This window comes from Salvelinus alpinus, chromosome 7 (assembly GCF_045679555.1).
Source record: "Salvelinus alpinus chromosome 7, SLU_Salpinus.1, whole genome shotgun sequence".
Taxonomy (NCBI): domain Eukaryota; kingdom Metazoa; phylum Chordata; class Actinopteri; order Salmoniformes; family Salmonidae; genus Salvelinus; species Salvelinus alpinus.
The window spans coordinates 2,043,090-2,070,277 of record NC_092092.1 but is presented as its reverse complement, the minus strand read 5'-3'; the positions used below and the strand labels follow the sequence as shown (position 1 = coordinate 2,070,277).

At 49.0% G+C, this 27,188-nt stretch overlaps 1 protein-coding gene across 1 annotated transcript in view; it reads left to right on the top strand.

Moving 5' to 3' along the window:
* The window catches only part of LOC139580330 (calcium uptake protein 1, mitochondrial-like), a 150,979-nt gene that overhangs the window by 36,249 nt on the left and 87,542 nt on the right, over positions 1-27,188 (top strand). The window contains exon 4 of the mRNA XM_071408885.1: positions 9,076-9,238. Coding sequence (XP_071264986.1) covers positions 9,076-9,238 — 163 coding nt within the window. The remainder of the gene's footprint in view (positions 1-9,075; positions 9,239-27,188) is intronic.

Below are 27,188 nucleotides of genomic sequence, written 5' to 3'. Positions count from 1 at the left end.
GCTAGCTACATGACTAAACGAAATACTCCATTTCGGCCGGATTATTACATGACCCATCAAATTAGCCAGGTGTGTCTGGGGGTGGTTACAGCCATCTATAGTATTTCATGAACATGTCTACACGTCTAGACAATAGTGACCCATCCACCTAGCTAGATGTGGCTGGTGGTTACAGCATTTCATTCACATGACCCATCCATTTAGGGTCATCTATTTTTTTATCAGTACACTTTGATATTGCTACTATGCAACTATCACTGTATACCTTCTGTGTCCTGTACATGTGACAAACACATGCTATTTGCTACTACTTTCACCACTTAAAGTCTTGAAATCTTTAGTTGTTTAGTACACTACCGTACTCACTCTGTTTAGCACATGGCCTCACATGTGAATCCTTAAAGAGATGGGTGGAGCTAAGGCTTTAGAGGATGTGAACGATGCTGAATGGGTGGAGACAAAGAAGAGTTCTCCAGTAGGCATCAAAACATTCAAGGGTCATTTTCTCAAAAGTGGAGTTACAAGTTCATCAACTTTCAAGCAGAATTACTTTCCCCGTTGTTCCTCAACTGTAGTGTATGATTTACCATGTTGTAGTTCTGAGTGTCTACTTTAATCCAATGTAAAAAAACATAATTTATTAATGAAATGTTCAAATTGTGTTGCTACATAAGACCGAATTGAGGCGGTCGGACACATTTAGCACATTGTAGACAATTAATAGTTATAATACATCTAGCTGGCAAACATTTAGTTGTGAATTCCATATTGTAACTTGATCACTTGGCTCGTGCTGTAAAAACACTGAGTGACTCACAAGGCTCCGGTCTCTCGTCGTCGTGTGCTTGTAAACGATCACCACGTGACTGGGGACTACCGGTACAATTCATAATGAAAAGATTGTGACAGGTGAAATGAAGAACGCAATCTTTTTCATCTCCTAACGTATTGCACAAGTTGACTGTTAGGTTATTAACTTAAAAAGTAGGACAAAGTATTCAAATGTTTAAAAAAAACTTCAAATAAATAGTTTCAACAGGATTGACTGTATTGAAAAATCATCCCGTGGATTTTTCCAAATACCCCGGTATACGGTATACTGACCAAGCCTAACACACGTCAGTTTGAGTGACTTATAACAGTGGGACGCCAACTCTCAAGAAATATCCTAGAAGCTATGAAAAATGAGAACAGCTAATATGTGTGTGTGTGTGTGTGTGTGTGTGTGTGTGTGTGTGTGTGTGTGTGTGTGTGTGTGTGTGTGTGTGTGTGTGTGTGTGTGTGTGTGTGTGTGTGTGTGCAGGGCTCTAGACTAACTTTTCACACTACTACCATATTTTTCAGTTGGTGACACCAGCACTTGATTTGGTCTAATAATGACTAGCCCTGGCCTGTGTCCCATAATGCACCTGCATTCCATACAGAACCAGGCTAATAATGACTAGCCGTGGCCTGTATCCCATAATGCACCTGCATTCCATACAGAACCAGGCTAATAATGACTAGCCGTGGCCTGTGTCCCATAATGCACCTGCATTCCATACAGAACCAGGCTAATAATGACTAGCCGTGGCCTGTGTCCCATAATGCACCTGCATTCCATACAGAACCAGGCTAATAATGACTAGCCGTGGCCTGTGTCCCATAATGCACCTGCATTCCATACAGAACCAGGCTAATAATGACTAGCCGTGGCCTGTGTCCCATAATGCACCTGCATTCCATACAGAACCAGGCTAATAATGACTAGCCGTGGCCTGTGTCCCATAATGCACCTGCATTCCATACAGAACCAGGCTAATAAGGACTAGCCGTGGCCTGTGTCCCATAATGCACCTGCATTCCATACAGAACCAGGCTAATGATGACTAGCCGTGGCCTGTGTCCCATAATGCACCTGCATTCCATACAGAACAAGGCTAATGATGACTAGCCGTAGCCTGTGTCCCATAATGCACCTGCATTCCATACAGAACCAGGCTAATAATGACTAGCCGTGGCCTGTGTCCCATAATGCACCTGCATTCCATACAGAACCAGGCTAATAATGACTAGCCGTGGCCTGTGTCCCATAATGCACCTGCATTCCATACAGAACCAGGCTAATGATGACTAGCCGTGGCCTGTGTCCCATAATGCACCTGCATTCCATACAGAACCAGGCTAATGATGACTAGCCGTGGCCTGTGTCCCATAATGCACCTGCATTCCATACAGAACCAGGCTAATGATGACTAGCCGTGGCCTGTGTCCCATAATGCACCTGCATTCCATACAGAACCAGGCTAATAATGACTAGCCGTGGCCTGTGTCCCATAATGCACCTGCATTCCATACAGAACCAGGCTAATAATGACTAGCCGTGGCCTGTGTCCCATAATGCACCTGCATTCCATACAGAACCAGGCTAATGATGACTAGCCCTGGCCTGTGTCCCATAATGCACCTGCATTCCATACAGAACCAGGCTAATAATGACTAGCCGTGGCCTGTGTCCCATAATGCACCTGCATTCCATACAGAACCAGGCTAATAAGGACTAGCCGTGGCCTGTGTCCCATAATGCACCTGCATTCCATACAGAACCAGGCTAATAATGACTAGCCGTGGCCTGTGTCCCATAATGCACCTGCATTCCATACAGAACCAGGCTAATAATGACTAGCCGTGGCCTGTATCCCATAATGCACCTGCATTCCATACAGAACCAGGCTAATAACGACTAGCCGTGGCCTGTGTCCCATAATGCACCTGCATTCCATACAGAACCAGGCTAATAACGACTAGCCGTGGCCTGTGTCCCATAATGCACCTGCATTCCATACAGAACCAGGCTAATGATGACTAGCCGTGGCCTGTGTCCCATAATGCACCTGCATTCCGTGGCCTAGTAGGCCTCTCACTGGGCAAGAACTGGTTGAATCAATGTTGTTTCCAGTTTTCTCTCTTCAACTGTTTTAACTCGAGTTGAGTTCCACATCCCTTTATGGTCTGGTTTCCGCAGCAACTGGCCTGCCTTATCGGGAACTGAAACTTTTGCCCTTTGCCTCCCTCCTTCGGGAACATTCATACAGTATTCAGCAATAACACATCAGCAATAACATATCTGAACAGAATATGAACTTTCTGCACTTCCCCTTTTCTCACTCAGTAACTTACCACAAAGTTCCTCTTTACCCTTCCTTGACCCCATAACATTCATTATACATGTTTTTTTATTTTTCCGTTATTTTACCAGGTAAGTTGACTGAGAACACGTTCTCATTTGCAGCAACGACCTGGGGAATAGTTACAGGGGAGAGGAGGGGGATGAATGAGCCAATTGTAAACTGGGGATTATTAGGTGACCGTGATGGTTGAGGGCCAGATTGGGAATTTAGCCAGGACACCGGGGTTAACACCCCTACTCTTACGATAAGTGCCATGGGATCTTTAATGACCTCAGAGAGTCAGGACACCCGTTTAACGTCCCATCCGAAAGACGGCACCCTACACAGAGCAGTGTCCCCAATCACTGCCCTGGGGCATTGGGATCTTTGTTTAGACCAGAGGAAAGAGTGCCTCCTACTGGCCCTCCAACACCACTTCCAGCAGCACCTGGTCTCCCATCCAGGGACTGACCAGGACCAACCCTGCTTAGCTTCAGAAGCAAGCCAGCAGTGGTATGCAGGGTGGTATGCTGCTGGCCTGGGTTAGGGTTAATGTGATAACGTACTGTACGTTCATTATACATGTGAAGTATTCAATACGTTCTGGTATGGTAACATGAGTAAGAATATTTCAAGCTAGAATCCAACACGTTTTAAGAGATAGTTAAACAGTATGTCTACATACAGTAGGCTAGCCAATACCAATGCTAGGTGCTAGCCAATACCAATGCTAGGTGCTAGCCAATACCAATGCTAGGTGCTAGCCAATACCAATGCTAGGTGCTAGCCAATACCAATGCTAGGTGCTAGCCAATACCAATGCTAGGTGCTAGCCAATACCAATGCTAGGTGCTAGCCAATACCAATGCTAGGTGCTAGCCAAGACCAATGCTAGGTGTCTTTTTGTAACTTTCTTTTAGCAAACCATCAACAGTAGCCAGTAGACAAATAGCCACCCTTTGATTTGATGACAGCTTTGCACGTTCTTGGCATTCTCTCAACCAGCTTCATGAGGTAGTCACCTGGAATGCATTTCAATTAAAAGGTGTGCCTTGTTAAAAGTGAATTTGTGGAATTTCTTTCCTTCTTAATGCGTTTGAGCCAATCAGTTGTGTTGTGACAAGGTAGGGGGGGGGGGGGGGGGGGTATACAGAAGATAGCCCTATTTGGTAAAAGACCAAATCCATATTATGGAAAGAACAGCTCAAATAAGCAAAGAGAAACAACAGTCCATCATTACTTTAAAGACATGTAGGTCAGTCAATACGGATAATAATTTCAAGAACTTTTAACGTTTCTTCAAGTGCAGTTGCAAAAACCATCAAGCGCTATGACGAAAATGTCTCTCATGAGGACCGCCACAGGAAAGGAAGACCCAGAGTTACCTCTGCTGCAGAGGATACATTCATTAGAGTTACCAGCCTCAGAAAATGCAGCCCAAATAAATGCTTCACAGACACATCTCAACATCAACTGTTCAGAGGAGACTGCGTGAATCAGGCCTTCATGGTCGAATTGCTGCAAAGAAACCACTACTAAAGGACACCAATAAGAAGAAGAGACTTGCTTGGGCCGAGATACACGAGCAATGGACATTAGACCTGTGGAAATCTGTCCTTTGGTCTGATGAGTCCAAATTTGAGATTTTTGATTCCAGCCGCCGTGTCTTTGTGAGACGCAGAGTAGGTGAACGGATGATCTCCACATGTGTGGTTCCGACCGCGAAGCATGGAGGAGGAGGTGTGATGGTGTGGGGGTTGCTTTGCTGGTGACACTGTCAGTGATTTATTTAGAATTCAAGGCACACTTAACCAGCATGGCTACCACAGCATTCTACAGCGATAGGCCATCCCATCTGGTTTGCGCTTAGTCCCACTATCATTTGTTTTTCAACTGGACAATGACCCAACACACCTCCAGGCTGTGTAAGGGCTATTTGACCAAGAAGGAGAGTGATGGAGTGCTGCATCAGATGACCTGGCCTCCACAATCACCCGACCTCAACCCAATTGAGATGGTTTGGGATGAGTTGGACCGCAGAGTGAAGGAAAAGCAGCCAACAATTGTTCAGCAAATGTGGGAACTTCTTCAAGACTGTTGCAAAAGCATTCCAGGTGAAGCTGGTTGAGAGAATGACAAGAGTGTGCAAAGCTGTCATCAAGGCAAAGGGTAGCTACTTTGAAGAATCTAAAATATATTTTGATTTGTTTAATACTTTTTTGGTTACTACATGATTCCATATGTGTTATTTCATAGTTTTGATGTCTTCACTATTATTCTACAATGTAGAAAATAGTTTAAAAAAAAATAAGAAAAACCCTTGAATGAGTAGATGTGTCCAAACTTTTGACTGATACTGTATATAAATAAGGTATTTCAGTTTTTAATGTTTAATATATTTGCAAACATTTTTTAACCTGTTTTTGTTATTATGAGGTATTATTTAATCCATTTTAGAATAAGGCTGGAATTTAATGTAGTCATAAAGAACTGTCTATTATTGCACCAGTTGGCTTTCAGACTATTGCAACCTTCATACCTTTACATATGTGATATTCAGATGCTAGCTGGTTCCCTCCTCCACTAGTCTCTCTAGCTAGCTGGTTCCCTCCTCCTCTGGTCTCCCTAGCTAGCTGGTTCCTCTCCTCCTCTAGTCTCCCTAGCTAGCTGGTCCCCTCCTCCTCTAGTCTCTCTAGCTAGCTGGTTCCTCTCCTCCTCTGGTCTCCCTAGCTAGCTGGTCCCCTCCTCCTCTAGTCTCCCTAGCTAGCTGGTTCCTCTCCTCCTCTAGTCTCCCTAGCTAGCTGGTCCCCTCCTCCTCTAGTCTCTCTAGCTAGCTGGTTCCTCTCCTCCTCTAGTCTCCCTAGCTAGCTGGTCCCCTCCTCCTCTAGTCTCTCTAGCTAGCTGGTTCCTCTCCTCCTCTAGTCTCCCTAGCTAGCTGGTTCCTCTCCTCCTCTAGTCTCCCTAGCTAGCTGGTTCCTCTCCTCCTCTAGTCTCCCTAGCTAGCTGGTTCCTCTTCTCCTCTAGTCTCCCTAGCTAGCTGGTTACTCTCCTCCTCTAGTCTCCCTAGCTAGCTGTTTCCTCTCCTCCTCTAGTCTCCCTAGCTAGCTGGTTCCTCTCTTCCTCTAGTCTCCCTAGCTAGCTGGTTCCTCTCCTCCTCTAGTCTCCCTAGCTAGCTGGTTCCTCTCCTCCTCTAGTCTCCCTAGCTAGCTGGTTCCTCTCCTCCTCTAGTCTCCCTAGCTAGCTGGTTCCTCTCCTCCTCTAGTCTCCCTAGCTAGCTGGTTCCTCTCCTCCTCTAGTCTCCCTAGCTAGCTGGTTCCTCTCCTCCTCTAGTCTCCCTAGCTAGCTGGTTCCTCTCCTCCTCTAGTCTCTCTAGCTAGCTGGTTCCTCTCCTCCTCTAGTCTCTCTAGCTAGCTAGCTGGTTCCTCTCCTCCTCTAGTCTCTCTAGCTAGCAAGCTGGTTCCTCTCCTCCTCTAGTCTCCCTAGCTAGCTGGTTCCTCTCCTCCTCTAGTCTCCCTAGCTAGCTGGTTCCTCTCCTCCTCTAGTCTCCCTAGCTAGCTGGTTCCTCTCCTCCTCTAGTCTCCCTAGCTAGCTGGTTCCTCTCCTCCTCTAGTCTCCCTAGCTAGCTGGTTCCTCTCCTCCTCTAGTCTCCCTAGCTAGCTGGTTCCTCTCCTCCTCTAGTCTCCCTAGCTAGCTGGTTCCTCTCCTCCTCTAGTCTCCCTAGCTAGCTGGTTCCTCTCCTCCTCTAGTCTCCCTAGCTAGCTACCTGTATTTGTGTGGGTGTCTCTAGCTGGTTCCTCTCCTCCTCTAGTCTCCCTAGCTAGCTGGTTCCTCTCCTCCTCTAGTCTCTCTAGCTAGCTGGTTCCTCTCCTCCTCTAGTCTCCCTAGCTAGCTGGTTCCTCTCCTCCTCTAGTCTCTCTAGCTAGCTGGTTGCTCTCCTCCTCTAGTCTCCCTAGCTAGCTGGTTCCTCTCCTCCTCTAGTCTCCCTAGCTAGCTGGTTCCTCTCCTCCTCTAGTCTCCCTAGCTAGCTGGTTCCTCTCCTCCTCTAGTCTCCCTAGCTAGCTAGGTCCTCTCCTCCTCTAGTCTCTCTAGCTAGCTGGTGCCTCTCCTCCTCTAGTCTCTCTAGCTAGCTAGCTGGTTCCTCTCCTCCTCTAGTCTCCCTAGCTAGCTGGTTCCTCTCCTCCTCTAGTCTCCCTAGCTAGCTAGTACCTCTCCTCCTCTAGTCTCCCTAGCTAGCTGGTCCCTCTCCTCCTCTAGTCTCTCTAGCTAGCTAGCTGGTTCCTCTCCTCTAGTCTCCCTAGCTAGCTGGTTCCTCTCCTCCTCTAGTCTCCCTAGCTAGCTGGTTCCTCTCCTCCTCTGGTCTCCCTAGCTAGCTGGTTCCTCTCCTCCTCTAGTCTCCCTAGCTAGCTGGTTCATCTCCTCCTCTAGTCTCCCTAGCTAGCTGGTTCCTCTCCTCCTCTAGTCTCCCTAGCTAGCTGGTTCCTCTCCTCCTCTAGTCTCCCTAGCTAGCTGGTTCCTCTCCTCCTCTAGTCTCCCTAGCTAGCTGGTTCCTCTCCTCCTCTAGTCTCCCTAGCTAGCTGGTTCCTCTCCTCCTCTAGTCTCCCTAGCTAGCTGGTTCCTCTCCTCCTCTAGTCTCCCTAGCTAGCTGGTTCCTCTCCTCCTCTAGTCTCCCTAGCTAGCTGGTTCCTCTCCTCCTCTAGTCTCCCTAGCTAGCTGGTTCCTCTCCTCCTCTAGTCTCCCTAGCTAGCTGGTTCCTCTCCTCCTCTAGTCTCCCTAGCTAGCTGGTTCCTCTCCTCCTCTAGTCTCCCTAGCTAGCTGGTTCCTCTCCTCCTCTAGTCTCCCTAGCTAGCTGGTTCCTCTCCTCCTCTAGTCTCCCTAGCTAGCTGGTTCCTCTCCTCCTCTAGTCTCCCTAGCTAGCTACCTGTATTTGTGTGGGTGACATTTCGTAGTCACTTTGAATGTGTTTTCCTCCTCCACTCTGCCTGAGTGTATGACAGCTAAGCTGTCCGATGGCACGTTGACGTGATGCCCCCTCCCTGTGGGGACAAGTGAGTGAGATGACAACCTGTCCAATTTCATCAAGCTTCATCCAATCCCCTTCCTTCCTAACTGATGAACTGTTGTACTCCTGAACGCCTTATAGAATGACAGGCCTATTTAAAGCCTGGAAATGGTCTCTGACAGTACACGTGTTCTCTTACCCTCTTCCTCCCTTTCTCTTCCCCTGTCTTCCTCTCCTCCTCTCTCTCCCCCTCTCCTCCCTGTCCCCCTCTCCCTCTCCCCCTCTCTTCCCTGTCCCTCTCTGTCCCTCTCTCTCCCCCTCTCCTCCCTGTCCCCCTCTCCTTCTCTCCCCTTATTCCCTTGTCCCTCTCCCCCTCTCTTCCCTGTCCCTCTCTCTCCCTCTCTCTCCCCTTCTCTCTCTCCCCTGTCTCCCTCTCTCTATTTCCTGTCCCTCTCCTCTCTCTCCCGTCTCCCCCTTTCTCCTTCCTGTCCCTCTCTCCCATGTCTGTCTCTCCCTGTCTCTCTCTCCCCTGTCCCTCACCATCTCTCACCTCTCTCCCACTCTCTCCCGTCACTCTCCGCTGTTCCTCTCTCTCCCATGTCCCTCCCTCTTTCCCCTCCCCCTCTCTCTCTATCTTTCTCTACCCTGTCCCTCACTCGCTCTCCCTTGTCTCTCTCCCCCTTGCCCCTCTCTCCCTTTTTCTCTCATCTGTCCCTCTCTCTCACCTGTCCCTCTCTCTCACCTGTCCCTCTCTCTCACCTGTCCCTCTCTCTCACCTGTCCCTCTCGCTCACCTGTCCCTTTCCTCTATCCCTTGTCCCTCTCTCTCACCTGTCCCTCTCTCTCACCTGTCCCTCTCTCTCTCCTGTCCCTTTCCTCTCTCCCTCTCTCCATTTCTCTCCCTTGTCCCTCTCTCCCCCCTCCCCAGGTGATGGAGTATGAGAATAGGATTAGAGCCTACTCCACTCCGGACAAGATCTTCCGTTACTTCGCCACGCTGAAGATCATCAGTGAGCAGGGAGATGCAGAGGTCTACATGACTCCACAGGACTTCGTCCGCTCCATCAGCCCCAACGAGAAACAGCCAGACAGTGAGTCTAAACTATCCCCATCTCTCTCTCTATTTCTCTCTCTCCCTCAGTGAATGGGGTGGGGTTAGGGTTATAAATATACCTCATGCAGAGGTGAGGGGCAGTCCCGACTATCAGCTGTTCAATAGGCTACAATAGGGGGAGGGGGGGAGGGGTGTAGGGGACAGGAGGGGGTGTAGGGGGCAGGAGGGAAACGGGGGGGGGGGGGGCAGGAGGGGGTGTAGGGGTGGTTGGGCAGGGGAGAGGTGTGAGAGTAACATAAGGACATGACAGCTGGTATTATAATTAGTCACACACTGAACCAGTGATATTTGATCGCAAGCCTTGAGTGACAGAGCTGAAGTATGTGTGTATAATAGTTAGGACTATAACACCTCAGCACTCCCATCCAGTTACTGCTTCATTTAAAGTGAAACCTTCATCTGGCCCTGCCACAGTTTGCTCTAAAGTTGAGGGATGCGTCTGGAGAAATGTAACCTATAGTATTTACTGCCTGCCTTTAAGACTGGCTTGGGCTGGGCTTGGGTTGGCTGGTGACTTCCTAGATCCTTCCTCTCCCTCTCCGTCTCTCCCTCTCCTTCTCTCCCTCTCTTTCTCTTCTCTCTCTCCTTCTCTCCCTCTCTCCGTCTCTCCCTCTCTCCGTCTCTCCCTCTCTCCGTCTCTCCCTCTCCTTCTCTCCCTCTCTTTCTCTCCCTCTCCTTCTCTCTTTCTCTCCCTCTCTTTCTCTCCCTCTCCTTCTCTCCCTCTCTCTCCTTCTCTCCCTCTCTTTCTCTCCTCTCTTTCTCTCCCTCTCCTTCTCTCCCTCTCCTTCTCTCCCTCTCCTTCTCTCCCTCTCTCCGTCTCTCCCTCTCTTTCTCTCCCTCTCTTTCTCTCCCTCTCTTTCTCTCCCTCTCTTTCTCTCCCGCTCTCTCCTTCTCTCCCTCTCCTTCTCTCCCTCTCTTTCTCTCCCTCTCCTTCTCTCCCTCTCTCTCCGTCTCTCCCTCTCTCCGTCTCTCCCTCTCCGTCTCTCCCTCTCTTTCTCTCCCTCTCTTTCTCTCCCTCTCTTTCTCTCCCTCTCCTTCTCTCCCTCTCTCTCCCTCTCTCTCATTCTCTCCCTCTCCTTCTCTCCCTCTCTTTCTCTCCCTCTCCTTCTCCCCCTCTCTCTCCGTCTCTCCCTCTCTCCGTCTCTCCCTCTCCGTCTCTCCCTCTCCGTCTCTCCCTCTCTTTCTCTCCCTCTCTTTCTCTCCCTCTCCTTCTCCCCCTCTCTCTCCGTCTCTCCCTCTCTCCGTCTCTCCCTCTCCGTCTCTCCCTCTCCGTCTCTCCCTCTCTTTCTCTCCCTCTCTTTCTCTCCCTCTCTTTCTCTCCTCTCTCTCCGTCTCTCCCTCTCTCCTTCTCTCCCTCTCCTTCTCTCCCTCTCCTTCTCTCCCTCTCTTTCTCTCCTCTCTCCCTCTCCGTCTCTCCCTCTCCATCTCTCCCTCTCCTTCTCTCCCTCTCTTTCTCTCCCTCTCTTTCTCTCCCTCTCTCTCCTTCTCTCCCTCTCTTTCTCTCCTCTCTCTCCGTCTCTCCCTCTCTCCGTCTCTCCCTCTCCTTCTCTCCCTCTCTTTCTCTCCTCTCTCTCCCTCTCTCTCCTTCTCTCCCTCTCCTTCTCTCCCTCTCCTTCTCTCCCTCTCTCCGTCTCTCCCTCTCTTTCTCTCCCTCTCTTTCTCTCCCTCTCTTTCTCTCCCGCTCTCTCCTTCTCTCCCTCTCCTTCTCTCCCTCTCTTTCTCTCCCTCTCCTTCTCTCCCTCTCTCTCCGTCTCTCCCTCTCTCCGTCTCTCCCTCTCCGTCTCTCCCTCTCTTTCTCTCCCTCTCTTTCTCTCCCTCTCTTTCTCTCCCTCTCCTTCTCTCCCTCTCTCTCCCTCTCTCTCCTTCTCTCCCTCTCCTTCTCTCCCTCTCTTTCTCTCCCTCTCCTTCTCCCCCTCTCTCTCCGCCTCTCCCTCTCTCCGTCTCTCCCTCTCCGTCTCTCCCTCTCCGTCTCTCCCTCTCTTTCTCTCCCTCTCTTTCTCTCCCTCTCCTTCTCCCCCTCTCTCTCCGTCTCTCCCCTCTCCGTCTCTCCCTCTCTTTCTTTCCCTCTCTTTCTCTCCCTCTCTTTCTCTCCTCTCTCTCCGTCTCTCCCTCTCTCCTTCTCTCCCTCTCCTTCTCTCGCTCTCCTTCTCTCCCTCTCTTTCTCTCCTCTCTCCCTCTCCGTCTCTCCCTCTCCATCTCTCCCTCTCCTTCTCTCCCTCTCTTTCTCTCCCTCTCTTTCTCTCCCTCTCTCTCCTTCTCTCCCTCTCTTTCTCTCCTCTCTCTCCGTCTCTCCCTCTCTCCGTCTCTCCCTCTCCTTCTCTCCCTCTCTTTCTCTCCTCTCTCTCCCTCTCTCTCCTTCTCTCCCTCTCCTTCTCTCCCTCTCTTTCTCTCCCTCTCCTTCTCTCCCTCTCTCTCCATCTCTCCCTCTCTCCGTCTCTCCCTCTCTCCGTCTCTCCCTCTCCTTCTCTCCCTCTCCGTCTCTCCTTTTCTCCGTCTCTCCCTCTCTCCATCTCTCCCTCTCTCCTTCTCTCCCTCTCTCCTTCTCTCCCTCTCCTTCTCTCCCTCCGTCCCTCCCTCTCTCCTCTCCTCTCTCTCCTTCTCTCCCTCCTTCTCTCCTCTCTCTCTCATTTCAATTTCAAGGGGTGTAGTAATTTAAATGTAAGGGTTTTATTGGCTTTATTATTTATTAATTATTTATTTAAAAACATAAAACATGATAACATTGTCGAAACAAGTGCAATGGATAATGTGAAATAAACAATAAAAAATGAACAGTAAATTATTACACACACGACAGTTTCACAATAATAAAGAAATATTCTGTCTATATACAGCGTTGTAACGACGAATAAAGTAAATAAACATAAATATGGGTTTGTTTTCATAGTGTTTGTTTTTAATGGTTGCCGTTTTCTCGTGGCAACCGGCCACAAAATCTTACTGCTGTGATGGCACATTGTGGTATTTCACCTAATAGATTTGGAGTTGATCAATGTTTCATTTGTTTTCAAATTCTTTGTGGATCTGTGTAATCTGAGGGAATTATGTGTCTCTAATATGGTCATACATTTGGCAGGAGGTTAGGAAGTGCAGCTCAGTTTCCACCTCATTTTGTGGGCAGTGTTGCACATAGCCTGTCTTCTCTTGAGATCCATGTCTGCCTACGGCGGCCTTTCTCAATAGCAAGGCTATGGTCACTGAGTCAAATCAAATCAAATTTTATTAGTCACATACACATGGTTAGCAGATGTTAATGCGAGTGTAGCGAAATGCTTGTGCTTCTAGTTCCGACAATGCAGTAATAACCAACAAGTAATCTAACCTAACAATTCCACAACTACTACCTTATACACACACACAAGTGTAAAGGGATAAAGAATATGTACATAAAGATATATGAATGAGTGGTGGTACAGAACGGCATGGCAAGATGCAGTAGATGGTATAGAGTACGGTATATACATATGAGATGAGTACTGTAGGGTATGTAAACATAAAGTGGCATAGTTTAAAGTGGCTAGTGGTACATGTATTACATAAAGATGGCAAGATGCAGTAGATGATATAGAGTACAGTATATACATATGAGATGGGTAATGTAGGGTATGTAAACATTATATTAAGTGGCATTGTTTAAAGTGGCTAGTGGTACATTTTTACATAATTTCCATCAATTCCCATTTTTAAAGTGGCTGGAGTTGAGTCAGTATGTTGGCAGCGGCCGCTAAATGTTAGTGGTGGCTGTTTAACAGTCTGATGGCCTTGAGATAGAAGCTGTTTTTCAGTCTCTCGGTCCCTGCTTTGATGCACCTGTACTGACCTCGCCTTCTGGATGATAGCGGGGTGAACAGGCAGTGGCTTGGGTGGTTGTTGTCCTTGATGATCTTTATGGCCTTCCTGTGACATCGGGTGGTGTAGGTGTCCTGGAGGGCAGGTAGTTTGCCCCCGGTGGTGCGTTCTGCAGACCTCACTACCCTCTGGAGAGCCTTACGGTTGTGGGCGGAGCAGTTGCCGTACCAGGCGGTGATACAGCCCGACAGGATGCTCTCGATTGTGCATCTGTAGAAGTTTGTGAGTGCTTTTGGTGACAAGCCGAATTTCTTCAGCCTCCTGAGGTTGAAGAGGCGCTGCTGCGCCTTCTTCACAACGCTGTCTGTGTGGGTGGACCAATTCAGTTTGTCCGTGATGTGTACACCGAGGAACTTAAAACTTTCCACCTTCTCCACTACTGACCCGTCGATGTGGATAGGGGGGTGCTCCCTCTGCTGTTTCCTGAAGTCCACAATCATCTCCTTTGTTTTGTTGACGTTGAGTGTGAGGTTATTTTCCTGACACCACACTCCGAGGGCCCTCACCTCCTCCCTGTAGGCCGTCTCGTCGTCGTTGGTAATCAAGCCTACCACTGTAGTGTCATCCGCAAACTTGATGATTGAGTTGGAGGCGTGCATGGCCACGCAGTCGTGGGTGAACAGGGAGTACAGGAGAGGGCTCAGAACGCACCCTTGTGGGGCCCCAGTGTTGAGGATCAGCGGGGTGGAGATGTTGTTACCTACCCTCACCACCTGGGGGCGGCCCGTCAGGAAGTCCAGGACCCAGTTGCACAGGGCGGGGTCGAGACCCAGGGTCTCGAGCTTGATGACGAGTTTGGAGGGTACTATGGTGTTAAATGCTGAGCTGTAATCGATGAACAGCATTCTCACATGGGTATTCCTCTTGTCCAGATGGGTTAGGGCAGTGTGCAGTGTGGTTGCGATTGCGTCGTCTGTGGACCTATTGGGTCGGTAAGCAAATTGGAGTGGGTCTAGGGTGTCCGGTAGGGTGGAGGTGATATGGTCCTTGACTAGTCTCTCAAAGCACTTCATGATGACGGAAGTGAGTGCTACGGGGCGGTAGTCGTTTAGCTCAGTTACCTTAGCTTTCTTGGGAACAGGAACAATGGTGGCCCTCTTGAAGCATGTGGGAACAGCAGACTGGGATAAGGATTGATTGAATATGTCCGTAAACACACCAGCCAGCTGGTCTGCGCATGCTCTGAGGACGCGGCTGGGAATGCCGTCTGGGCCTGCAGCCTTGCGAGGGTTAACACGTTTAAATGTTTTACTCACCTCGGCTGCAGTGAAGGAGAGCCCGCAGGTTTTGGTAGGGGGCCGTGTCAGTGGCACTGTATTGTCCTCAAAGCGGGCAAAAAAGTTGTTTAGCCTGTCTGGGAGCAAGACATCCTGGTCCGCGACGGGGCTGGTTTTCTTTTTGTAATCCGTGATTGACTGTAGACCCTGCCACATACCTCTTGTGTCTGAGCTGTTGAATTGCGACTCGATTTTGTCTCTGTACTGGGACTTAGCCTGTTTGATTGCCTTGCGGAGAGAATAGCTACACTGTTTGTATTCGGTCATGCTTCCGGTCACCTTGCCCTGGTTAAAAGCAGTGGTTCGCGCTTTCAGTTTCACGCGAATGCTGCCGTCAATCCACGGTTTCTGGTTTGGGAATGTTTTAATCGTTGCTGTGGGTACGACATCGTCAATGCACTTCCTAATGAACTCGCTCACCGAATCAGCATATTCGTCAATATTGTTGTTGGACGCGATGCGGAACATATTCCAATCCGCGTGATCGAAGCAGTCTTGAAGCGTGGAATCAGATTGGTCGGACCAGCGTTGAACAGACCTGAGCGCGGGAGCTTGTAGTTTTAATTTCTGTTTGTAGGCTGGAATCAACAAAATGGAGTCGTGGTCAGCTTTTCCGAAAGGGGGGCGGGGGAGGGCCTTATATGCGTCGCGGAAATTAGTATAACAATGATCTAGGGTTTTTCCAGCCCTGGTAGCACAATCGATATGCTGATAGAATTTAGGGAGTTTTGTTTTTAGATTAGCCTTGTTAAAATCCCCAGCTACGATGAATGCAGCCTCAGGGTGTGTGGTTTCCAGTTTACAAAGAGTCAGATAAAGTTCGTTCAGGGCCATCGATGTGTCTGCTTGGGGGGGAATATATACGGCTGTGATTATGATTGAAGAGAATTCCCTTGGTAGATAATGCGGTCGACATTTGATTGTGAGGAGTTCTAGATCAGGTGAACAGAATGACTTGAGTTCCTGTGTGTTGTTATGATGATCACACCACGTCTCGTTAATCATAAGGCATACCCCCCCGCCCCTCTTCTTACCAGAAAGATGTTTGTTTCTGTCGGCGCGATGCATGAAGAAACCAGCTGGCTGCACCGACTCCGTTAGCGTCTCTTGAGTTAGCCATGTTTCCGTGAAGCAGAGCACGTTGCAATCCCTGATGTCTCTCTGGAATGCTACCCGTGCTCGGATTTCATCAACCTTATTGTCAAGAGACTGGACATTGGCGAGTAGTATGCTAGGGAGTGGAGCGCGATGTGCCCGTCTCCGAAGCCTGACCACGAGACCGCCTCGTTTGCCCCTTTTACGGCGTCGCACAGGGTCGCCGGCTGGGATCAGATCCATTGTATTGGGTGGAAGGCAAAACACTGGATCCGTTTCGGGAAAGTCATATTCCTGGTAGGAACGATGATGAGTTGACGTTAATCGTATATTCAGTAGTTCCTCCCGACTGTATGTAATGAAACCTAAGATTACCTGGGGTACCGATGTAAGAAATAACACATAAAAAAACAAAATACTGCATATTTTCCAAGGAACGCGAAGCGAGGCGGCCATCTCTTTTCGGCGCCGGAAGTCTGTACATAGTCAAGGATTTTCTTAATTTGATCAGGTATTCTGCCACTGTCTACTCTCTGTTTAGAGACAGATATCATTCCAATCTCTCTCTCCCTCTCATTCTCCCTTCATCACCCACAGTAAGATTCTGTAAGAGAAAGATTGCAGAAAGACCTCAACATGGAAGTCACACATACGCCCAGGCAGTGAGCAGGCAAACAGGCCCAACCCCCACTCTTACACTCGCCCAAGCCAATGGAATGTACCAGATGCTTAGCAGGCTCTGATCACACTTACTGGTCTGAGGCCAAACCACACGGCCAACAACATTGGACACTTTATGGAACACAAAGCCTTCACTATCTCATCCTGGAATATCCAAGGCCTGAGGTCATCTGCCTTTGGCCTAAAGAGCAGGAACCCAGACTTCATCAAAGAAATCAGAAATACAGACATTGTCAAGAAGGGCATTCTATGCCATCAAAGGAACATAAAATCCGACATAGAATTAGGATCTGGCTAAAAATACTTGGAATCAGTTAACCCATTGCCGTTTATGATTGTGAGGTCTGGATTCCGCTCACCAACCAAGAATTCACAAAATGGGACAAACACCAAAATGAGACTCTGCATGCAGAATTTGAATATGTACAGACTCAGTGAGCATAGCCTTGCTATTGAGAGAGGCTGCCGTAGGCAGACCTGGCTCTCAAGAGAAGACAGGCTATGTGCACACTGCCCACAAAATGAGGTGGAAACTGAGCTGCACTTCCTAACCTCCTGCCAAATGTATGACCATATTAGAGACACATTTTTCCCTCAGATTACACAGACCCATAAAGAATTAGAAAAAACAAACCCAATTTTGGTAAACTCCCATATCTACTGGGTGAAATTTCACAGTGTGCCATCACAGCAGCAAAATTTGTGACCTGTTGCCACAAGAAAAGGTCAACCAGTTAAGAACAAACACCATTGTAAATACAACGCATATTTACGTTTATTTTCCCTTTTGTACTTTAACCATTTGTACATCGTTACAACACTATATAATATATATATATATATATATACATAATATGACATTTGAAATGTCTTTATTATTTTTAAACTTCTCTGACTCATGTTTACTGTTCATTTTAATTTTTTATTTCACTTTTGTATATTATAACTACTTCACTTGCTTTGGCAATGTTAACATACGTTTCCCATGCCGAAAAAGCCCCTTCGATTGAATAGAGTTGAACTGGAGAGCAGCGAAGGAAAGATTACAGTACATTTTATTCCACAACCACTTATCTCAGCACCTAACTGTCAGTCACAGTCAGAGATGTCCTCTGCTCTATGGGACAGTTATCTAGTTGCCGTGAGTGTGCAAAGCTGTCATCAAGGCAAAGGGTGGCTACTTTGAAGAATCTAAAATATATTTTGATTTGTTTAACACTTTTTTTTGGTTACTACCATGATTCCATAGGTGTTATTTCATAGTGTTGATGTCTTCACTATTATTCTACAATGTAGAAAATAGTAAAAAATAAAGAAAACCCTTTGAGTGAGTAGGTGTTCTAAAACGTTTGACTGGACCATTTCTGTCCTGCTAATCAAAATGTAACTAACACTTTTGGGTGTCAGGGAAAATGTATGGAGTAAAAAGTACATCATTTTCTTTAGGAATGTAGTGAAGTCAAAGTAAAAGTTGTAAAAAATAAGTAAAGTAAAGTACAGATACCCTAAAAAACTACTTATGTAGTATTTTTTAAGTAGTTTTTACTTAAGTACTTAAACCAGTGCATTATTACAATTCACATATGATGATAGTTGTGAAGTAAAACGTTTTCTTCGTGTATATCTTGTTGCGTCTCTATTGTTGCCGTTGTTCTGGCTGGAAGAAGGGTCAGTGAACAGATAGAAGTCCATAGTTAGTCAATAGAGTTAACTGGCTAGCTACCCAGTGAATGGGGAGATGGAGCGTGAGGTAATACCGTTTGGGGGAGTGCGTTTCTCCACACTCTGGTCCTCACAAGAGCATCCTGGGAGAAATGTACTCTGATTGGAGCGCAGTAGTATGAGATTGTCCTCTGAGAATGCACTCGGGGCATGAGAGCGTGGTGCACGGTAGTCTGCATATAGCCTGGCTGCCCATCCTCATTGCTCCGGCCTGCATATAGCCTGGCTGCCCATCCTCATTGCTCCGGCCTGCATATAGCCTGGCTGCCCATCCTCATTGCTCCGGCCTGCATATAGCCTGGCTGCCCATCCTCATTGCTCCGGCCTGCATATAGCCTGGCTGCCCATCCTCATTGCTCCGGCCTGCATATAGCCTGGCTGCCCATCCTCATTGCTCCGGCCTGCATATAGCCTGGCTGCCCATCCTCATTGCTCCGGCCTGCATATAGCCTGGCTGCCCATCCTCATTGCTCCGGCCTGCATATAGCCTGGCTGCCCATCCTCATTGCTCCGGCCTGCATATAGCCTGGCTGCCCATCCTCATTGCTCCGGCCTGCATATAGCCTGGCTGCCCATCCTCATTGCTCCGGCCTGCATATAGCCTGGCTGCCCATCCTCATTGCTCCGGCCTGCATATAGCCTGGCTGCCCATCCTCATTGCTCCGGCCTGCATATAGCCTGGCTGCCCATCCTCATTGCTCCGGCCTGCATATAGCCTGGCTGCCCATCCTCATTGCTGCGGTCAACTGACGTATCTGGATTAGCCTGGCTGCCCATCCTCATTGCTGCGGTCAACTGACGTATCTGGATTAGCCTCCCTCCCCGAACACATTCTGACCGTTCAGATTGGTCCCAGGAATCGATAGGTCGGGCCAGAGCCCCGGCCTACACGATGACGTTATCAACTTTGACACTGATTGGTTTAGTGACGATCCAACCGCGGATGAATTTGTTTTATAAAACGGTCCCTCGTTATAAAACGGTCCCTCGTTATAAAACGGCCCCTCGTTATAAAACGGCCCCTCGTTATAAAACGGCCCCTCGTTATAAAACGGCCCCTCGTTATAAAACGGCCCCTCGTTATAAAACGGCCCCTCGTTATAAAACGGTCCCTCGTTATAAAACGGCCCCTCGTTATAAAACGGCCCCTCGTTATAAAACGGCCCCTCGTTTTGAAGTCACACGAACGACTTACAGGATGTCAGATTCCGACTGAATGTTTGTAGCGGTCAATAGATGAGACGTTACATTCAGGATGAGTCGTCAGACGACTGCAGACTGATTGGTCGAGCCAGACGGTTCCATCGTAGGCTTTAGATGCTGCTCTGGTGCTGGGTGGAGACTCCCACCTGAACAGGTCTGACATGTAAAACCATCCTTCTCTACTAACCCAGGAAGCTTGTTGATGCTATATATATATATATATATATGATGTCTGGTGGGAAGCTGTAGCTGGTTAAGACCTGTCTTGTTGAGAAGCCACTGTGGCACAGTTGTCCAGCTGACTTGTTATCATGCCGTGGTAGATTGCAAGGAGGGTTGGCCTTGGAAACCTTTGCCCTTTTGAGAGTGCCATGCCCAGACAGCAGTTTACCTGTGACCAGGCTGGTCCAACTCTATCCTCAGGTACAACAGTTTACCTGTGACCAGGCTGGTCCAACTCTATCCTCAGGTACAACAGTTTACCTGTGACCAGGCTGGTCCAACTCTATCCTCAGGTACAGCAGTTTACCTGTGACCAGGCTGGTCCAACTCTATCCTCAGGTACAGCAGTTTACCTGTGACCAGGCTGGTCCAACTCTATCCTCAGGTACAACAGTTTACCTGTGACCAGTCTGGTCCAACTCTATCCTCAGGCACAGCAGTTTACCTGTGACCAGGCTGGTCCAACTCTATCCTCAGGTACAGCAGTTTACCTGTGACCAGGCTGGTCCAACTCTATCCTCAGGTACAACATTTTACCTGTGACCAGGCTGGTCCAACTCTATCCTCAGGTACAACAGTTTACCTGTGACCAGTCTGGTCCAACTCTATCCTCAGGTACAGCAGTTTACCTGTGACCAGGCTGGTCTGTTCAGTCCAGGTGTTGGTCCAACTCTATCCTCAGGTACAACAGTTCACCTGTGACCAAGCTGGTCCAACTCTATCCTCAGGTACAGCAGTTTACCTGTGACCAAGCTGGTCCAACTCTATCCTCAGGTACAACAGTTTACCTGTGACCAGGCTGGTCCAACTCTATCCTCAGGTACAACAGTTTACCTGTGACCAGGCTGGTCCAACTCTATCCTCAGGTACAGCAGTTTACCTGTGACCAGGCTGATCCAACTCTATCCTCAGGTACAACAGTTTACCTGTGACCAGGCTGGTCCAACTCTATCCTCAGGTACAACAGTTTACCTGTGACCAGGCTGGTCCAACTCTATCCTCAGGTACAGCAGTTTACCTGTGACCAGGCTGGTCCAACTCTATCCTCAGGTACAACAGTTTACCTGTGACCAGGCTGGTCCAACTCTATCCTCAGGTACAACAGTTTACCTGTGACCAGGCTGGTCCAACTCTATCCTCAGGTACAGCAGTTTACCTGTGACCAGGCTGGTCCAACTCTATCCCCAGGTACAACAGTTTACCTGTGACCAGGCTGGTCCAACTCTATCCTCAGGTACAACAGTTTACCTGTGACCAGAATGGTCCAACTCTATCCCCAGGTACAACAGTTTACCTGTGAGCAGGCTGGTCCAACTCCATCCTCAGGTACAACAGTTTACCTTTGACCAGGCTGGTCCAACTCTATCCCCAGGTACAACAGTTTACCTGTGACCAGGCTGGTCCAACTCTATCCCCAGGTACAACAGTTTACCTATGACCAGGCTGGTCCAACTCTATCCTCAGGTACAACAGTTTACCTGTGACCAGTCTGGTCCAACTCTATCCTCAGGTACAGCAGTTTACCTGTGACCAGGCTGGTCTGTTCAGTCCAGGTGTTGGTCCAACTCTATCCTCAGGTACAGCAGTTTACCTGTGACCAGGCTGGTCCAACTCTATCCTCAGGTACAGCAGTTTACCTGTGACCAGGCTAGTCCAACTCTATCCTCAGGTACAACATTTTACCTGTGACCAGGCTGGTCCAACTCTATCCTCAGGTACAGCAGTTTACCTGTGACCAAGCTGGTCCAACTCTATCCTCAGGTACAACAGTTTACCTGTGACCAGGCTGGTCCAACTCTATCCTCAGGTACAACAGTTTACCTGTGACCAGGCTGGTCCAACTCTATCCTCAGGTACAGCAGTTTACCTGTGACCAGGCTGGTCCAACTCTATCCTCAGGTACAACAGTTTACCTGTGACCAGGCTGGTCCAACTCTATCCTCAGGTACAGCAGTTTACCTGTGACCAGGCTGGTCCAACTCTATCCTCAGGTACAACAGTTTACCTGTGACCAGGCTGGTCCAACTCTATCCTCAGGTACAACAGTTTACCTGTGACCAGGCTGGTCCAACTCTATCCTCAGGTACAGCAGTTTACCTGTGACCAGGCTGGTCTGTTCAGTCCAGGTGTTGGTCCAACTCTATCCTCAGGTACAGCAGTTTACCTGTGACCAGGCTGGTCCAACTCTATCCTCAGGTACAGCAGTTTACTTGTGACCAGGCTGGTCCAACTCTATCCTCAGGTACAACATTTTACCTGTGACCAGGCTGGTCCAACTCTATCCTCAGGTACAGCAGTTTACCTGTGACCAAGCTGGTCCAACTCTATCCTCAGGTACAACAGTTTACCTGTGACCAGGCTGGTCCAACTCTATCCTCAGGTACAACAGTTTACCTGTGACCAGGCTGGTCCAACTCTATCCTCAGGTACAGCAGTTTACCTGTGACCAGGCTGGTCCAACTCTATCCTCAGGTACAACAGTTTACCTGTGACCAGGCTGGTCCAACTCTATCCTCAGGTACAGCAGTTTACCTGTGACCAGGCTGGTCCAACTCTATCCTCAGGTACAACAGTTTACCTGTGACCAGGCTGGTCCAACTCTATCCTCAGGTACAGCAGTTTACCTGTGACCAGGCTGGTCCAACTCTATCCCCAAGTACAACAGTTTACCTGTGACCAGGCTGGTCCAACTCTATCCTCAGGTACAACAGTTTACCTGTGACCAGAATGGTCCAACTCTATCCCCAGGTACAACAGTTTACCTGTGAGCAGGCTGGTCCAACTCCATCCTCAGGTACAACAGTTTACCTTTGACCAGGCTGGTCCAACTCTATCCCCAGGTACAACAGTTTACCTGTGACCAGGCTGGTCCAACTCTATCCCCAGGTACAACAGTTTACCTATGACCAGGCTGGTCCAACTCTATCCTCAGGTACAACAGTTTACCTGTGACCAGTCTGGTCCAACTCTATCCTCAGGTACAGCAGTTTACCTGTGACCAGGCTGGTCTGTTCAGTCCAGGTGTTGGTCCAACTCTATCCTCAGGTACAGCAGTTTACCTGTGACCAGGCTGGTCCAACTCTATCCTCAGGTACAGCAGTTTACCTGTGACCAGGCTAGTCCAACTCTATCCTCAGGTACAACATTTTACCTGTGACCAGGCTGGTCCAACTCTATCCCCAGGTACAACAGTTTACCTGTGACCAGGCTGGTCCAACTCTATCCTCAGGTACAACAGTTTACCTGTGACCAGAATGGTCCAACTCTATCCCCAGGTACAACAGTTTACCTGTGAGCAGGCTGGTCCAACTCCATCCTCAGGTACAACAGTTTACCTTTGACCAGGCTGGTCCAACTCTATCCCCAGGTACAACAGTTTACCTGTGACCAGGCTGGTCCAACTCTATCCCCAGGTACAACAGTTTACCTATGACCAGGCTGGTCCAACTCTATCCTCAGGTACAACAGTTTACCTGTGACCAGTCTGGTCCAACTCTATCCTCAGGTACAGCAGTTTACCTGTGACCAGGCTGGTCTGTTCAGTCCAGGTGTTGGTCCAACTCTATCCTCAGGTACAGCAGTTTACCTGTGACCAGGCTGGTCCAACTCTATCCTCAGGTACAGCAGTTTACCTGTGACCAGGCTAGTCCAACTCTATCCTCAGGTACAACATTTTACCTGTGACCAGGCTGGTCCAACTCTATCCTCAGGTACAGCAGTTTACCTGTGACCAAGCTGGTCCAACTCTATCATCAGGTACAACAGTTTACCTGTGACCAGGCTGGTCCAACTCTATCCTCAGGTACAACAGTTTACCTGTGACCAGGCTGGTCCAACTCTATCCTCAGGTACAGCAGTTTACCTGTGACCAGGCTGGTCCAACTCTATCCTCAGGTACAACAGTTTACCTGTGACCAGGCTGGTCCAACTCTATCCTCAGGTACAGCAGTTTACCTGTGACCAGGCTGGTCCAACTCTATCCTCAGGTACAACAGTTTACCTGTGACCAGGCTGGTCCAACTCTATCCTCAGGTACAACAGTTTACCTGTGACCAGGCTGGTCCAACTCTATCCTCAGGTACAGCAGTTTACCTGTGACCAGGCTGGTCTGTTCAGTCCAGGTGTTGGTCCAACTCTATCCTCAGGTACAGCAGTTTACCTGTGACCAGGCTGGTCCAACTCTATCCTCAGGTACAGCAGTTTACCTGTGACCAGGCTGGTCCAACTCTATCCTCAGGTACAACATTTTACCTGTGACCAGGCTGGTCCAACTCTATCCTCAGGTACAGCAGTTTACCTGTGACCAAGCTGGTCCAACTCTATCCTCAGGTACAACAGTTTACCTGTGACCAGGCTGGTCCAACTCTATCCTCAGGTACAACAGTTTACCTGTGACCAGGCTGGTCCAACTCTATCCTCAGGTACAGCAGTTTACCTGTGACCAGGCTGGTCCAACTCTATCCTCAGGTACAACAGTTTACCTGTGACCAGGCTGGTCCAACTCTATCCTCAGGTACAGCAGTTTACCTGTGACCAGGCTGGTCCAACTCTATCCTCAGGTACAGCAGTTTACCTGTGACCAGGCTGGTCCAACTCTATCCCCAGGTACAACAGTTTACCTGTGACCAGGCTGGTCCAACTCTATCCTCAGGTACAACAGTGTACCTGTGACCAGGCTGGTCCAACTCTATCCCCAGGTACAACAGTTTACCTGTGAGCAGGCTGGTCCAACTCCATCCTCAGGTACAACAGTTTACCTGTGACCAGGCTGGTCCAACTCTATCCCCAGGTACAACAGTTTACCTGTGACCAGGCTGGTCTGTTCAGTCCAGGTGTCAGTCCAACTCTATCCCCAGGTACAACAGTTTACCTGTGACCAGGCTGGTCCAACTCTATCCCCAGGTACAACAGTTTACCTGTGACCAGGCTGGTCCAACTCTATCCTCAGGTACAACAGTTTACCTGTGACCAGGCTGGTCCAACTCTATCCTCAGGTACAGCAGTTTACCTGTGACCAGGCTGGTCTGTTCAGTCCAGGTGTCAGTCCAACTCTATCCTCAGGTACAACTGTTTACCTGTGAGCAGGCTGGTCCAACTCCATCCTCAGGTACAACAGTTTACCTGTGACCAGGCTGGTCCAACTCTATCCTCAGGTACAGCAGTTTACCTGTGACCAGGCTGGTCTGTTCAGTCCAGGTGTCAGTCCAACTCTATCCTCAGGTACAACTGTTTACCTGTGAGCAGGCTGGTCCAACTCCATCCTCAGGTACAACAGTTTACCTGTGACCAGGCTGGTCCAACTCTATCCTCAGGTACAGCAGTTTACCTGTGACCAGGCTGGTCTGTTCAGTCCAGGTGTCAGTCCAACTCTATCCTCAGGTACAACTGTTTACCTGTGAGCAGGCTGGTCCAACTCTATCCCCAGGTACAACAGTTTACCTGTGACCAGGCTGGTCTGTTCAGTCCAGGTGTCAGTCCAACTCTATCCCCAGGTACAACAGTTTACCTGTGACCAGGCTGGTCCAACTCTATCCTCAGGTACAACAGTTTACCTGTGACCAGGCTGGTCCAACTCTATCCTCAGGTACAGCAGTTTACCTGTGACCAGGCTGGTCCAACTCTATCCTCAGGTACAACAGTTTACCTGTGACCAGGCTGGTCCAACTCTATCCTCAGGTACAACAGTTTACCTGTGACCAGGCTGGTCCAACTCTATCCTCAGGTACAACAGTTTACCTGTGACCAGGCTGGTCCAACTCTATCCCCAGGTACAACAGTTTACCTGTGACCAGGCTGGTCCAACTCTATCCTCAGGTACAACAGTTTACCTGTGACCAGGCTGGTCCAACTCTATCCTCAGGTACAACAGTTTACCTGTGACCAGGCTGGTCCAACTCTATCCCCAGGTACAACAGTTTACCTGTGACCAGGCTGGTCCAACTCTATCCTCAGGTACAACAGTTTACCTGTGACCAGGCTGGTCTGTTCAGTCCAGGTGTTGGTCCAACTCTATCCTCAGGTTTTGGGGTTTACTTGTTAATACGTTTTTTGGTTTGTGTCTTATTGTAATAATTTTTAATGTGCGTTGCCAAACAGCATTGTCTTCTGAGGGAGAACTGGTCACAAGCTGCTGTTGGGTGGGTTTATTGATGTAGTCCGAATGGATTCTGGTCTGAGACAGACTGGGTCATAAGTTTTAAAGGTTTTAAAGAGAAGGTGTATATGTTTGTTTTAGTTCTGCCTCAGTTTTCCAACCGTTTATTTGTTAATTATAAATGATCCCAGGGGAAAATAACAACACAAAGACAAATAATACCTTTGCATACAAGTGATGCAAAATGTGTTCATATATCCACATATTTCCCCTGCATGTAGGTCAAGACCATTAGCTCTAAGCTTTGTCGATTCTACAAAGAGAAAGGAACACACATTGGAGTTAGAAATCCACCACTTAGTAATGAAATCTCCAGGCATGAAAAGGTTCTGCGTTTAGTTTAATGAGAAAAGGGGAATGTCAAGTGGATTTATTTATCAGAACTGTCCTTGGAGCGACCTCTCGGAAGCACGCACACGTACACACACGCACACACACGCACGCACACGCGCACACACACACACGCACACACGCACGCACGCACGCACACACACACACATTCGCACACACACGCAAGCACGCAGTATGGGGACTGAGGGTAAGGTATGGGGACTGAGGGTAAGGTATGGGGACTGAGGTTAAGGTATGGGGACTGAGGGTAAGGTATGGGGACTGAGGGTAAGGTATGGGGACTGAGGGTAAGGTATGGGGACTGAGAGTAAGGTATGGGGACTGAGGGTAAGGTATGGGGACTGAGGGTAAGGTATGGGGACTGAGGGTAAGGTATGGGGACTGAGGGTAAGGTATGGGGACTGAGGTTAAGGTATGGGGACTGAGGAATGGGGACTGAGGTATGGGGACTGAGGGTAAGGTATGGGGACTGAGGGTAAGGTATGGGGACTGAGGTTAAGGTATGGGGACTGAGGAATGGGGACTGAGGTATGGGGACTGAGGGTAAGGTATGGGGACTGAGGGTAAGGTATGGGGACTGAGGGTAAGGTATGGGGACTGAGGGTAAGGTATGGGGACTGAGGGTAAGGTATGGGGACTGAGGGTAAGGTATGGGGACTGAGGGTAAGGTATGGGGACTGAGGGTAAGGTATGGGGACTGAGGAATGGGGACTGAGGTATGGGGACTGAGGGTAAGGTATGGGGACTGAGGGTAGGTATGGGGACTGAGGGTAAGGTATGGGGACTGAGGGTAAGGTATGGGGACTGAGGGTAAGGTATGGGGACTGAGGGTAAGGTATGGGGACTGAGGGTAAGGTATGGGGATTGAGGGTAAGGTATGGGGACTGAGGGTAAGGTATGGGGACTGAGGGTAAGGTATGGGGACTGAGGGTAAGGTATGGGGACTGAGGGTAAGGTATGGGGACTGAGGGTAGGTATGGGGACTGAGGGTAAGGTATGGGGACTGAGGGTAAGGTATGGGGACTGAGGAATGGGGACTGAGGTATGGGGACTGAGGGTAAGGTATGGGGACTGAGGGTAAGGTATGGGGACTGAGGGTAAGGTATGGGGACTGAGGGTAGGTATGGGGACTGAGGGTAAGGTATGGGGACTGAGGGTAGGGTATGGGGACTGAGGGTAAGGTATGGGGACTGAGGGTAAGGTATGGGGACTGAGGAATGGGGACTGAGGTATGGGGACTGAGGGTAAGGTATGGGGACTGAGGTTAAGGTATGGGGACTGAGGAATGGGGACTGAGGTATGGGGACTGAGGGTAAGGTATGGGGACTGAGGGTAAGGTATGGGGACTGAGGGTAAGGTATGGGGACTGAGGG